At 37.1% G+C, this 15041-nt stretch overlaps 1 protein-coding gene across 6 annotated transcripts in view; it reads right to left on the bottom strand.

Moving 5' to 3' along the window:
• LRP1B (LDL receptor related protein 1B) overlaps positions 1-15041 on the bottom strand; it is a 1041366-nt gene that overhangs the window by 139480 nt on the left and 886845 nt on the right. For all 6 annotated transcript variants that reach the window (XM_067472799.1, XM_067472815.1, XM_067472824.1 and 3 more), the window contains exons 42-45: positions 13567-13756; positions 13052-13256; positions 11045-11237; positions 7571-7696 (exon numbers count right to left, since the gene is read on the bottom strand). In XM_067472799.1, coding sequence (XP_067328900.1) covers positions 7571-7696; positions 11045-11237; positions 13052-13256; positions 13567-13756 — 714 coding nt within the window. The remainder of the gene's footprint in view (positions 1-7570; positions 7697-11044; positions 11238-13051; positions 13257-13566; positions 13757-15041) is intronic.

Genomic DNA, 15041 nt, shown 5'->3' with positions numbered 1-15041 from the left:
AGATAAATTCCATTACGTTCCATAGATAGACGTGGGGCTCATCTACATTTGCCAGTTAATCCACAACTGGCCCTGTTGGTGAACATAAACACCATCTTGAGCCTGCAGCAGTGGTGAGTTGGAATCTAGCTAATCCAGTCAGGCTGAGAGTGCATTGGTCATGCTGAATTGTCACCTGACCATCTGTATTGGTGTTGTCACTACCAGACATTGTTAGAGCTCCATGAGACCTGTTGGATAACTTGGGAACCCTACGCAGACATCAGCTGAGGCACCCATGTGAGCAGGAAGAAAACATCTCCTTCTTGATGGTAGCATAGGCACCTCTCCTTTTTTTAGCCTGGGACACACACAATGGCCAGGAGCTCTCACAGAGCTCTGTGACTATCTGGTAGCAGTGACATGGGCCTCATCCATATTTTTCTCTAAACTAATGTGTGCAGGAAAAAGGGAATGGTAGTGATGGCCTGTATGATCAATGGGCTGGTATGAATGGGATGCAATCCTGGTGTTCACACTGTGCTGAAGTCATGGGTTGCTTCGGTGTTTCAGGCAAACTCTGAAGCATGTCCCAGCGTTTCTTAACATGGGCTAAACCAGGTTGGCCAGACCCACCAGAAGTTCAGCAATGTTGTGGGGACAGCCAGAATTATATGCACTGTGAATACATAGATGCAGAAAGAGATGTGTCTGTCTCTCTGCATATGTTGAAGCTGTCACAAATGTTTAAAACTATGAGAAATCTGACAGTTGTACAAAACTGATCACTTTTGTTTTTGCAAGTTTAAATTTCAATTAGTGTTCAACAACAGAAAACATATTTATGTCAAGCAGAGACAACTATAATTTATTACAGGATAAATTTGGATCAGAACAAGATTCAATAGCTGATATATTAGTGAACCAGAAGGAGGTGGGGTTTTTTTTTATCATATCAGTTATCCACACTCAAAAACACATTATGGGTATTTACTCTTTTATTTATTTAAAACTATCTTGGGGACCCATCACTGCCTGGGTTATTTGAGAAAGAAATTGTGTATCAAGGTTGGTCTTTATTTGTTATTTATAGGAATTGTGTATCAAGGTTGGTGCGTGAAGGTACTGCAAGTACCTCCATGGTCCAGCCAAACCACACCAGGGTGTAAAGTGGCTCATGAGAGGTCTATGTGCCAAGTTTGGTCTTTATCAGTCATTGGATGAAGGTCACAGCAGTCCCAGAAAGTGAGTGATGCTACTGTAAGTCCCATCATCCATGGTCTGTCCTCCTCAAAAGTGCACCAGGATGTAGTGTGGGTCATGGGGGCTCTGTGTGCCAAGTTTGGTCTTTATCAGTCATTGGCAAGGGTCTCAGTAGTCTCAGGAAGTGAGTGAAGTGACTGCAAGTCCCATCATCCATCTCCAAATTCTTCCAAACCACACCAGGATGTAGAGTGTGTCATGGGGGCTCTGCGTGTCAAGTTTGGTCTTGATCAGTCATTGGCTAGGGTCTCAGTGGTCTCAGGAAGTAAGTGAAGTTACTGCAAGTCCCATCATTCATCTCCAAATTCTTCCAAACTGCACCAGGATGTAGACTGGGTCATGCGGGCTCTCTGCGCAAATTGTGGTCCTGATCCATCATTGTTGGCAGTTGTAATGGTCTCAGGAAGGGAGTGCAGGAAGGGAGTGTGCCAGGTTTGGTCTTTATTGCTGTGGTCTTAGGAAGTTAGTGAAGGTACTGAGAGTTCCATCATCTGTGGTCCATCCTCCTCCAAACTGCACCAGGATGGAGAGTTGGTCATGGGGGCTCTGTGTGCCAAGTTTGGTCTTGATCAGTCATTGATGAGGGTCACAGAAGTCTCAGAAAGTAAGTGATGGTATTGCAGCTCACATCATCCATGGTCCATCCTACTCGAAACTGCAGTAGGATGTAGAGTGGGTCTTGCAGCTCTGTCTGCCAAGTTTGGTCTGTATTGGTAATTTTCTGACACAGTCTCAGGCCTTTTCCTTTCCTCTCTTTGTCACCTCAGAATCTTGGAATTGAGACTGGCCAATCAGAGACCACGTGCAAATAGCACCACAGTGGCAGCCAATCAGAAAGCTGCCACAAACACCTCCGCCCTACGTCCTCCTTCCGCTATATATATATATATAGAATAGATGTATAGATGTATGTTTTGAAAAGTTGCAAATGATTTCAGTGTTATGCTTCTATTGTATCACGACCAGTGAAGCTGCTTACTTACACTAACACTGCACTGTATTTAATAAAAAAAACACCTAAATACTTGTGGGATGCATAAATGCCTGGCTATATTGCCAAGGTAATTACAGTTTTGAATTTACTGGAAATCAGCTGTGTGTGGTACTCTTAGTGATACGGTATGGATTCATTAGTAATGGCTGTACTGAAATAAGCTGTTATGGTGAGATACTGATGCTTAATTACATTAACTTGGAACCAATGCAAATCAGATGGTTGTCTATACAAGATCAATTGATCTCTACAGGATATGATTTTCACAGCTGCTTCTAGATTGTGTTGTACTGCAACAGTGTTCAGTCTTAATTAACCTGCTTGTTTTCAATGTAAATCATCTGTATAGAGCACTCCATTTTAATTATACAGCCAGAAAGAAGCAGCTTTATAGCAAAGACTGCAAATCTATACAACGGCGACTGTACATTTATTTACTGATGAAAATCTTAAGAGCAGCTCTATATTCACAAGAACAAAGTTTGAAACATTTTAATTCCCATACTGTAGTACACTTTTTAATGGCTTTTTAGTGGAAAGAATTAAGCAACAATGAAGCATTCTGTGATATAAAGACTGAGCAACCTTAATCTGAAATTCTCCAAAACCAATACTCCAAAAGCCGAAAACCTGTGTTACCAGCTGCCCCTTTTCATATTTGAAATGGCCGCTGTAGTGGAAGTAGTCATAGCCACCTGTTTGCCCTTTAGAGCCAAGTTCTTGGAAAGCATATATCAGGGAAATATGAGAATTTACCAAAGAAGCATGAGTGATGTTTGGCCAGTTCTTGTTGCACAGGTTACATACGTTAGACAAATTTGTGCCACTGTAAGACAATCATTCTGCCCTCCATTTCTTTTCCCCATGTTGACCTGCCTGCTTTAACAAAGTATCAACTAGGGTAACTTCAATAGCCTTCGACAGATTGGGTCTGCAAGAAGCTAAATTCAGAAACCAACTTTTAAATATCAACCGCTTTTGCTACTGGATTAGACTCATACAGCATTCAAGTCATTGGACAAAAGTCAGTCTTGCTGCCTGACTCCAATGATGAAATCCTCCATAATTGGTTAATAGGGAGGCTGGCAATGCCCCATTCTTCCTCATTTCAACATCCTTTATTGCAAGCCTGGGTTATTCAGGGCTGATGCAATCTACCATAAAATACAGTTTGAAATTGCAACCTTTGGTCAGTATGTAGACTTATATAATTCAGTTTAACTGCATTGAACTGCATTATATGGTAGTGTAGATGGGGCCTGGGTTGGGAAACTAGCTGTTTCTTGGAGATTTGCAATCAGAATTCAGGACCATATTAGTTCACCTGTTGTAGGATAGGGAGAAAGCAGACACTCTGTGGAAGGTTTTGTGGGGGTGGGGGTGAAGTGTACATCGATCACCTATGGCACCTTTGATAAAGGATAGAAAACTGAAATTGCTTCTGTATGTCATGTGAGCAGAGGGACAGGAAAAAAATATTTGGGGCTGGCCTCCAGACTTTTTGCCCAGTTCAAAGGCAATGCACCTTAAGGCTAGAGACCCTTCCTAGAGATGGATGGCCTGGGAGAAACCAAATTTTTAGATGGGTTTCTCTTGGGGGTTCAGGTGTTTTCCATCCAGGAAAAGCTGGGAAAGAGGTCTGGTAGACAACACGTGCCCCAGCAGCTCATGTATCAGATTACTCCACCCTTTTCTCATTGCACATCAGAGAAATATTTAAATAGGTAACAATTAAAGTTGCTCTTAGTTCATCCCATATCCTGTTTGTGGCCCCATTATTTCATTGATTGGTGTGCAAAAGTCTTGTTAGCTCCTACATAATATATTTCCATAATAGCATATACGGTGCAGGTACATTTGGAAGTGGTGTTGTATTCATTGGAAAATCCATAATCACAGGTGCAAATTTGTTGCACTGCCCTGCATTCTATTTGCCCTTCCCTGAACCCTGTGTTTTCCTCAAATATGGACTGTATTATGCATTTTCCTTACTGACTGAAATGTATATAAACCTAAATGTAAACCTACAACAACCCACTGAAATGTATATAATTTTTCAATTGTAAGCGTAGTCAAACATTCATATTTGTACTAATGTATCCAGTTTTCTGCATATTTTTTCTTGTTTCAAAATGCATCATAAGCATGACAAATTTGCAGATGTTTAAGGTTTGATGTACTTTATGTTGCAATAAGTGTTTCAAAATGGGTGCTTTCACTGAGAATCTTTACTCCAGTGAAAGTCATTTCCATTTCAAATATCTATTGATATAAGAAAGAAGAATGCTGACAGGCTGATCACTGCAGCTCTGAAGCTACTTGTGGCCACAAAGCTTTTTATAAACAATGAAAAAGAACATAAACTTTAATCTCATGGTAAATCCTCATAGTTACATTGAAAATTATTAGAATTTGACCTTGTAAGGGGTTTGAGTATGAGGTGAATGTCATCACAGACACAGAGAAGACTTTCCTCTGAAAAAGTAATGATTTTGTTAGCAAGGTTTCTTCTACTTAGGTTGCCATGTTGTTCTGTTGTTGGTTGCTGGTCTTGTTGCTACTGATGTTCAAAATAAACAACATAATCCTGTTTTATTTCAACAGAAGTCTTCATGTTTTTTAAACCTCCCAGTAAAGGAGGTGGCCTATAAAAATAATAAATTGGTGGCAGCGAAAAAAAATTTGACGAATAATTGGAGGTAGCAAAGGCAAAATATAATATATAGTGGAGGTTTCCCACTGTGTGGCTTCTTGTGAGTGAGGGGGTATGTGTGCACTGGTTCCCTCATGGCCTCACATTGAGCCCAGCCTTGTTGTTTGCCTTTTGTTCTCCATCTTGAGTATGTAGTGCCTGAGACAAATTCTGCCTACCGTCCCTCCATTGTTTGTTGAAACTGGTGGCCGTTTATTATAGGCATCTAGAAAATATCTCTTAATATCAAAACCAGAGGACAATCTTTGGACTGCATAATATGTTTTCAAATCTCAGAAGCTAAATGTAATGAACAGATGTGTGTAAAAACTTACAGTTCTTGTATCAGAGATATCTTGACCATCAATCATATACTTAGACCAAACCTTTTTGGAAATGGCTTAACAATTTAATACATAGCAGCTATGCACTGACATTGGGCCCCCATTAGAGACAGTTAAGAAAAAGTCAGTTTACAAATTCAAAGTGTAGATTCAATTCAGATTCACCCGGGATATAAATATTTCATGAGATCATACTTATAATTGATCTGCCCACTTAGGAAAACATACAAACAAACATTTTTGTGCCGTTCTCACCTAGTATTTGCATGTTCTAAAGTGTTTCATAAAATTGCATTATACAGAAATAGACATGCCCCCTGAGAGTTACCAGGAAAGATAACTCTCATGGGGAGAGATGTCTTTGCAGAATACCCCCCCCCCCCCCCCCATGAATTTCTATGTTAAATAATTTCCCAAAAACAATTTCGGACATGTGAATACTGCACAATACTGATCAAAAACTCAATATAATTCTTGCCACTGTGTTGTGCTTCCTCACTAGGCTTCTGAAGCTTAAGTCAAGAAATTAATAATACTGAATATACTTTTAGTCTCTATTGCAGAATTGCTTTTAGATGCAAAAACAAAACAAAAACCCTCAGTTGCAAAACAAATCAGAAAAGAGCCACATGAAAAGATGAGCTGGCATTAAATAACAGCAGTTCCATCCATGTCATGTGTTTCATCTTGGTGCCTCACACCAGAAGCCTTTTGCTCTGGCCTCTAGTCCTGGATGCTATCAAAGCATCTTCCTACCTGCAGCATCCTGGGCATGAAAAATATTCATGTAAAAACAGAATATAAACCTAGAATGAAGACATTACCAAAGGGTCATAATGAATCAGTTCCCAACAGGGTTCTAACTATATCCTCTCATTAATTCTCACCTGTGTCCCACTTTCTTGAATAAATTAAATAAACAACAACAACATCTTTTTACAGGAGATTCATTTGATCTTGATTTTTCACTCACTAAAATTTAGCATAAGAAGGCCAAAATTGGACATAAGTTGGTTATTTATTTTTACATGAGTACATCTATTTTAATTGACTGCAGCATCCATTTGTGGGAATTGACTATATCTTTAAAATAGAGATCGTTTGTGATAAAAGACTCCTAGGTCTCATCAAGGCCCTGTATAGTGACACCAAGCTACAGATCAGTTGTGGCAACTTGGGTCAACTTTCTGGAGAAATATATATGTCCAGAGGAGTCAGACAAGGCTGCATCCTTATCCTTACCTTGTTTAACATATTAATAAATGATCGGGATGAAATTCTGTTGGACCCCCAAAAATTCCATTATTGCTCTATTCTGATGCTGCTGCTCTAATCTCACACTCCAGAACATGTTTAATGTATTTACTAAGGAAGTTCCTAAATTATTGCACACAAAATGATGAAAATCAACTATGCGAAATCTAAAGTTCTGGTTTTTGAGAAAAAACTCCCAATGTCAATGGCATACTTTAGAACCGGTTAGAAGCTTCCAATACCTGGGGCTGATATTCCATCACACAATGTCCTGGAGCACTAATATAGCTGCTTTTCCCCAGAAAGTATAAGTAAGCCAATCAGCGATTTGTACTTTAGTCTTATCAAAGGGGGTCAGTATATAACTTCTTCTACTAAAGTTTTTTATACCAAGTCAACCTCCCAGCTACTACATGCTTCCAGTATTTGGATCGCTGGCTTTAAGATCTCAGTTGGCTAAGCTGCAACCAATGTTCTTGAGGACACTCTTTCAGTTTCCCAGATGTGCCCCAACCTGCATCTTGCTGCTAGAAACTGTGGAAAACCCCTTGTCAAGAAGAGCCTGGTGGTTGGCTCTTAAATATTGGCTTAAGGTCAGTGTTTTCAGTTTGAGTCCAGGATAAACTTATCATCTATCCCAGGATGAGTACACAAGTAGTTTGTCTAGGCTCACTTTTTAAAAAAAGCCTGTTCTATTGTCCAGGGCATGATATTTGAAGGAAGAGAGCATTTGTACTATGAAGGCTTTCCCTGAGTTTCCTGTGGTCAGCTATCAGTCTTCTGCACCCAATTTATTGTTATTTCTTATACAGATTTATATCTCATTTCCTTTACATTGCTGTTGCTTCCATTTTTAACCCCACAAGAATGCTGAGAGGCAGGATAGAAAATGATTATACCACCCAGAGAGTTGTATCATTTGGCAGGAACTGAAAGCTGATTTCTAAAGTCCCAGAAATAAAGTCCCACAAACATACACTGTGTTCATCACCCTAAGTAGATTAAGTTGGACATCATGATGGTCAACTAGCTGATGTTACTTACGCGCACATCTGTTGTCATCTATAAGAATTCGGTCCCCCCTACATGAACAGTTCACACGGCCATCTGGAGTTAAAAGGCACAAATCATGACAGCCCCCATTCATTTGGGCACAAGGAGATAATTCACCTGGGAAAACAGAGAATGTAATATTAAATCCTCAAATATCAAGTACCTTGTATTGACATTAACATTATTTACATCCTTGTTTGGGATCTGTTGATTGGCTCAATTCCAACAAAATCATGGGGTTTCTAAACACACAAATTATTTAACTGTCAAGATTGTAAAGCAGAAGTGTGTAGCGGTAACAGGTTGGAGTCTAATTTTCCTTCCCTGGGACCCTCTGACAACTTCATAAAGTGTCAGAATGAAAAATAAAACAAATTGAGAAGTAGTCTTCTTTTGGTTTTGAAAAGTTGGTGTTTTTTATGTGAGGGAAGCTATGATTTATGCAACAGGTTCATCACAATTTCTGGGTGATTCCAGAAGAGTTCATACATTATATTTTCCTTTCATTCTTATAAAGAAGTAGAAAAGTGTCAGAATACTGGGGATTGCAGAGAGCACCAGAGTGCCACTATGCCTATTTCACTTTGCCAAGACCTAGTTAAAGGATCGGGCTTTATAAGGGCATTTATTATGGCATCTCTCTCTCTCTCTACACACACACACACACTAAATTTACAAATGCTGATTTACTATCAGCAAATGTTTGATTTCTATACTTATTTTATTTACCTGTTTCCCCTGGACCATGTAAACATTTCTCAGACAAAAAGGGGTTGTGAATGGAAATGTTTAAGGACCTTATCACATTGGGATATAATCTCTTAATAAAGTATGCATCCTGTATTTTTGAAGGACTGGATGCATTCTTACAATCCAAAAATATTGCTCTTTGACTCATCACACCATGTAAGTTTGGCTCCTCGCAATCAATTAGAATGCCACTTCTTTTGTTTTTCTAATATTGCACAGTGACATAGCCTGGAACTCTCAAACTATTGTTCTCTCAAGGCTTTAGCTGATGGAATGCATACTGATTTTCTGATCACATGAAAAAAATAGTGCCTCAGCAATGTGTAAAATCTAAGTAAATCAAAAGACAAGATTAGAATACTATATGCATTTACTCAGTTTCTTTGACATTTTGCAGACTGATTCCAATAGATTGCTGTTAGAATGGAATGAACATCATGCGATAAGGACCCGTTTGGAATCATGTTCAAACACTAGGTTCTTGTGGGTTTTTTCGGGCTATAGAGCCATGTTCCAGAGGCATTTCTCCTGATGTTTCGCCTGCATCTATGGCAAGCATCCTCAGAGGTAGTGAGGTCTGTTGGAATTAGGACAATGGGTTTATATATCTGTGGAATGGCTGGGGTGGGGCAAGGAGCTCTTCCCTGCTGCAGCTAGGTGTGAATGTTCAAACAGTTTAAGAAATGGAGTATATCCCAATATGATAAGGTCTTAAGAAGTCCTGGACTAGACTAATTAGATGGATCCTTTCTCTCCTTCAAAGAACTGATCCATTTGAGTTCTTACTTGTTAGCAGGTATGCTCATTTTATAGCCTTCTGTTGCTACAACAACACTGGATACGTAAGGATCTCGAGGGAAAAAAAGACTATTTGCTTTTTGGAAGAAAAACAATGGCCCACAAATGGTAAAATGAAAGAAATAGAGTGGCCAATATTAGCTATGGTATGTTACAAAAGATACTACTAGATCAGGATTGGCAAGTACAGAGAATCTGGTTGAAGCAAACCATGCATAAGAAGAACTAAATATTTTGGTACAACAGAAATAGCTGAAAGATAGGTTTGAAGGAAGAATTTGTGATCTAACTGCTGTGCTGAAAAGTGGAATACTAGAATATTCATACATCTGTATGCCAAGTGGCAAGCTTCTGCCTTCACCAGAATCTACCTGCTTCCATTTTGGTAAAGGTAAGTGGCACAGATAACTTCAATCACTATGTTCCCACTGAGTGACAACACATTCTAGGTAACTAGAAAAAAATATGTCTCTCTCTCTGTGTCACTCTCTCTATAATACTAAATAAGTGACATAGTGTGTGTCAACAGATTTTAAAAGGTGGCTAGATTATCTCTCTGGATTTTATCTATATGTTTGGGTTTGTTTTGTTTTTTTTGTTTTTTTAGAGGAAGGAAATATAAAAGTTTTTGGAAAAAGGAAAAATACCTTTATTTGGAAAAAAATAAATAATTTAATAAAATGAAATAGTTTTTAAAAATATTTATATATATGCTAGATTTAAAAGATATTTTTACATTTCCAAAAGGATGATTAATCAAGTTATGGATCAATGTGCAATATGCATGATTATAGTTCTTCCATATTGCAGCTTTTGTTAATTGTGGGAGAAAAATTTTAAGCTGTGATTGAATATTGAACTTCAGTTGCTTTTTAAAAGCCTAATGATTAGTTACCATGGAGCAGACTTAGATTGCTAACAAGTGCATGCCTAGGCTTGAAATAATGAGTTTCTGTTTAGTGGAAAATTTCTGATGAATAAGCAGCTCTCAATAGTAGCAATACAAAAAGAATCAAGGAGTCTGAAGTGGCTAGTGATACTGTAAACACATTGCAATGTTATTCTAACCTAGATAATAAAGGATACTGTATAGGATATTTGTGACACACTGACCATTTCAATGTAGTTTCAAACCAGTATTGAAGAAACTATCATTTCCTCATTGGACTAAGATCCTACATTTCAAAGAACTTCCTGGAAAATCTGAACCCAAATCAATATATAATGCATTGATCTTTTATGAAAATATTAGAAAACTCAGGTGCTTGTCAAGTTTTAATGTGTATGTAACTGCCAAAATTTAAGCAAGGGACATCCAAAAAAACTCTAACCCCTTTCAACTTGAAGGAATACTGTAAATTCATTTTTATCAGTATGTTTATGTAAGGTAAAAGTAAAGGTTGTCCCCTGACATTAAGTCCAGACATGTCCAACTCTGGGGGTTGGTGCTCATCTCCATTTCTAAGCCAAAGAGCTGGCACTGTCCGTAGACACCTCCAAGGTCATGTGGCCAGCATGACTGCATGGAGCACTGTTACCTTCCAGCCGGAGCAGTTCCTATTGATCTACTCACATTTGCATGTTTTCGAACTGCTAGGTTGGCAGAAGCTGGGGCTGACAGTAGTAACTCACGTCACAGATTTGAACCTGCAACCTTTTGGTTAGCAAGTTTAGCAGCTCAGTGGTTTAACACACTGCGCCACCAGGGACTCCAATGTGTATGTATAGACTGGCAATTGCCAACAAAGATAAACTTCAAGTTTGCAGCCTTTTTGGTTTTCCCTTTCCTGTCTATTATAATTTATAACTAAACAAGAACAATCTGCTAAACGGCAGAAATCATTGTTTTACTGAAAGAAATTTTTGGAAAAAATATCTACCAGTAAAGAAATATTAATGTTGTGCTTGGTAACTTACAGCTGTTAGTGTCATTAGCAACAGCTATGATGCCCATTGGTTGATGTGGTATATCAGATCTAAGAATTTTTGTATCTCCACCTGTATATTTATTGGATCGCAGAATAGCTCTTCTCACCCAGTCTGTCCAGAAGATCCAGTCATCATAAACAGCCAGACTGAGAAAAGTACCAGGTCCAGATCTGACAATCACCTGGTGGGGAAAGGAAACAGAAGTCAACTGAACGCGCACTTGCTCTCTACTACATTTGTTTCCCTTGCTCTCATTAGTTGGAATTAAACAGTTCTATCTGCTTTAATTTGAATAACAATAAAGGAATACTGTTAGAACATTTGAGATAAAATCACAGTGAGCATAAAGAGTCTCGACAAAAGGAAATGCTATCTAAAGCTGACACAACAATTCATTTTTCATGTTTCTCAACTGGATTATACATTATCTACCAGACTGAACAAACACAGTTATGTTTGCATTTGTAAAGAAGATGATGGAAAATTTACTGATTTTTACATGGCAAAATGTCAACGAAATTGAGATAAACAAAATAGTTGATATTTTGGAATATTCATCTCAAAAAAGGGAATAAAATCAAATCTCCCCTCATCCTTATTATGGATTTAATAGAGTAGTACTGATATGAGAAAGGTACATCTGTTTTCAAAATAGTATGTGTATATTTGTGTGTATGTGTTCTTGCATATATTCAAAGCTATCCACTTTTTCTTTAATCATATAAAAGCTCATACAACACATGTACCTAGGCAGCCATCCAATGTAGAAATGGATAGATGTCTGGAACACAGGAACTGTGGCAAACCCACAGTTCCCAGGAAGAGTTTCTATCCTTTCTTCCTTGGATTCTGAGTTCATGTGTGGTGTTCACAGATGTGGAAGAATATTCACAAGAAACTCTAACTATGTAAACTATAAATGGTTAAATCACAAGACTGACTGTTATGAATAAGAAGAGGGTTATATCTATTTCATGCAGAAAAGTCGGAAGATACGTTGACCTTCTTACCTTGAAAATGACATACAGAGTTCACATAGTTTTAATAGGGAAATATCTACAGTATTACTATGATTATTACAATGATTATTTTATCCAATTCGAAATAGGACAAGGACAAGTGAAATATTAAAGTTCTTATAACACTTTGAGTCTTCCTTATCAGAAATGTATGGGACAAGTTTTTCAATTTTGATTTTTTTTTCAAATTTTGAATTATTGGTGAGCATTGGACATGTGACTAGCCCCATCTCCCAAAACATGGAAGTGGATGGCTGACAGCCAAACGTTTTGGGCTTTCGAATATTTCAAGATAAAGAAGACTCAAACAATAGCTATTCTGTTGACTTTAATAATGATTAATAAAACATCCTCACTTTCACCCAGAGTAAGAAGTGCATATGGATCTGGAACATTTGACCTCTAAGGCCAATTTACTAAAGTGTGTGAGTCTTTGACAGATAAAATGTTGTTACATGCTTTCTTTGCCATTACCCATCTTCTGCATCCATTAACCATTGTTATGCTTATTAAAACATCTAATCTTGAATATATTTGAATCTTGTTGGTGAAGTATTTGAATGAATCTGGTCTTAGATTTAGATCTGACTTTAAATGGAATTATCCTCAGAAGTGTATCAATTAGTGTGGCACTGGATTCAAGTCTCCATATCACTGGAATTCTTCATTGCATGGGGTGCCTACATGTATACAGCTAAACAAAAAACTTTTTTCCCCTATTTACTCATTATACTGAAAGGCAGGTGCAGATAAGGGATGAGAAGTACATGCGTATTTGGAATAGAGGTTTTGTTCCTGTACAGCCAGATGTATCCAAAAGAAATTGTCTAAGTGTCACTTATTATTATATATTTATTGCTTATTAGTAATATAATAATTATTCGTAATATATGCAATATTTTGTAAGCCTATTACTGTTTTCTTACACTGAATTTATTAATGTTTTCCTATAAATTAGTACTATGTTTTTACTTACATTTCTATGGGATCCATCATATTCACACCTTTCTATTTTACCCAAACTGCCATCTGAGAAGTACAATTTCTCTGCACTGTGATCAATGGCAAGTCCATTTGGTGTTAAGATGTCAGTGCTGATAATAACTTGTGCATTTTTGCCATACAGTGTTGCTCTCATGATGCTTGGATGATGCTCATTCCAGTTAGTCCAAAACATTAAACTGTATTTTTAAACAGAAAAAAGTTGTTTGTTTTTTTTAAAGAAAAACTAGTCCCATAATTAAATAATTAAAAATACTGACAGGTTACTTAAAACAAGAAAAAAACATATGAAAGATGTGTGGATTCTACTTTAGAAACTTGATATTCATATGTCTTTTAGGTTTTAATACAAATATAGAATTATAAAAAGATAAAAAAAATATTGAGTTATATTGCAACCAAAAGAAGTTCCTGCTGCCAGGAGGAAAAAATAATGACTTGAAAATCAAAACTTCCTCAATCAATAATAAATATAGCCATGACACTTACTTTTGGCATTCATCAAGTGCTAATACATGTGGATGATCATCTTCAGACATTGTTATTACTGCTTCTCTGTTGAAAGCACCTCTTCGTTTCTGGTCAACTGTGTGCCTTGTAATAGAAGATGTAGTTGAACTTGTCCAATACAAAGCATCCCAAGCTCTATGATATGCCAGACCTTCTACAGAACCAACATCTATCAAGGATAAGATTGTTAAACAACAGCTTTAATTAAGGGGTGAAATGGTCAACATTGCAATAATAATGTTAAAATATTTGTATGAGTCTGGGATTTTTATTTTATTTTAATATGATTAGATAGCAGAATATTATTTATGGCACCATTGTAAATTCATATATTTCAAAATATCAAATATATTAGGAACGCATGCATGTCTGAATAATGACAAGTTTATCAGATTTATCTCTATACATTATGTAAATAGATGATAGGTAGATATACAGATAGAATACAGAAAGTTAGAAAAGAGTTTACAACAAGTCTTCAATCCTTGAGAAATAAATCTTTTTGTTGATTATATTTCAATCTGTGGCTTGTGGATTCTCCCTCTGTGGTTGCTCTCTCTTCCTAATGGGGATCAGCAGTGGCTTCAATCTAATAGCCCATGGAATCCCTATGATTCTATGACTTTACTAATCTTGTACAAGTGTAAGCAAAAACAAAAAGTACTATTTGGTTATTGCAGGATGCTTATGAAGAGTGCTGGTTAAGCTTGGGATTTAGAAATAATATGGGGCATGGTAGCTTAATAAAACAAAAGCTGAAGATTTATTGCAGTCAGAAAAGACATGTACACACATGCACACACAGAGACATATACTTCATGCTAAATTAAAACTCTTGATGTATAGTGAACCCACTGATGTTTATTCTGTTCTGCTCACAAAACAACAGTTTATTATTTTTCAAATGAAGTGAGTACTAATACAATATGATATTAATCTAAAGACCCTCACATTATTTACCTGCTGCCGCCAATATGTGTTAAATCAGTAATATGGTATGCAACTGATTAACTGTCTACACAACAGAAAGCAACAGCTTATGATTTACAGAAGCAATGGTACAGTGATCACATCATTACATTGCCAAATGCCATCTATCACTTTTACTAAACTTAACGAAGATGGATTACACCCCTTGAATGAGATGCAGCCTATAAATACTATCATGGTGCTCTTCATCTGACTTTCCTGGAGAAGAAAACAGCATGTAAATAAAAATAAAACAGTCAGTTGAAGAAATTATGAGAGATCAATATTTTTGCATCTAAAATGCAAAAACATAAAGCTTCAGCCATTGTAATGGCATTTTTTTTTACAACTAGCTGATTGTAGTTTTGATGGTGGTTGTTTACTATTAAAGTTTGATTGCGGAGACTCTCAAATATTAAATGTTTTATTAATTAAATATATCAATATTGGAAAATGTCATCTGAACCAACTTCATTGTTTCTCTA

Source organism: Anolis sagrei, chromosome 1, assembly GCF_037176765.1.
Source record: "Anolis sagrei isolate rAnoSag1 chromosome 1, rAnoSag1.mat, whole genome shotgun sequence".
NCBI classification, from domain to species: domain Eukaryota; kingdom Metazoa; phylum Chordata; class Lepidosauria; order Squamata; family Dactyloidae; genus Anolis; species Anolis sagrei.
Note: the sequence above shows the minus strand (reverse complement) of the source record. Positions and strands in the feature narration are given on the sequence as shown.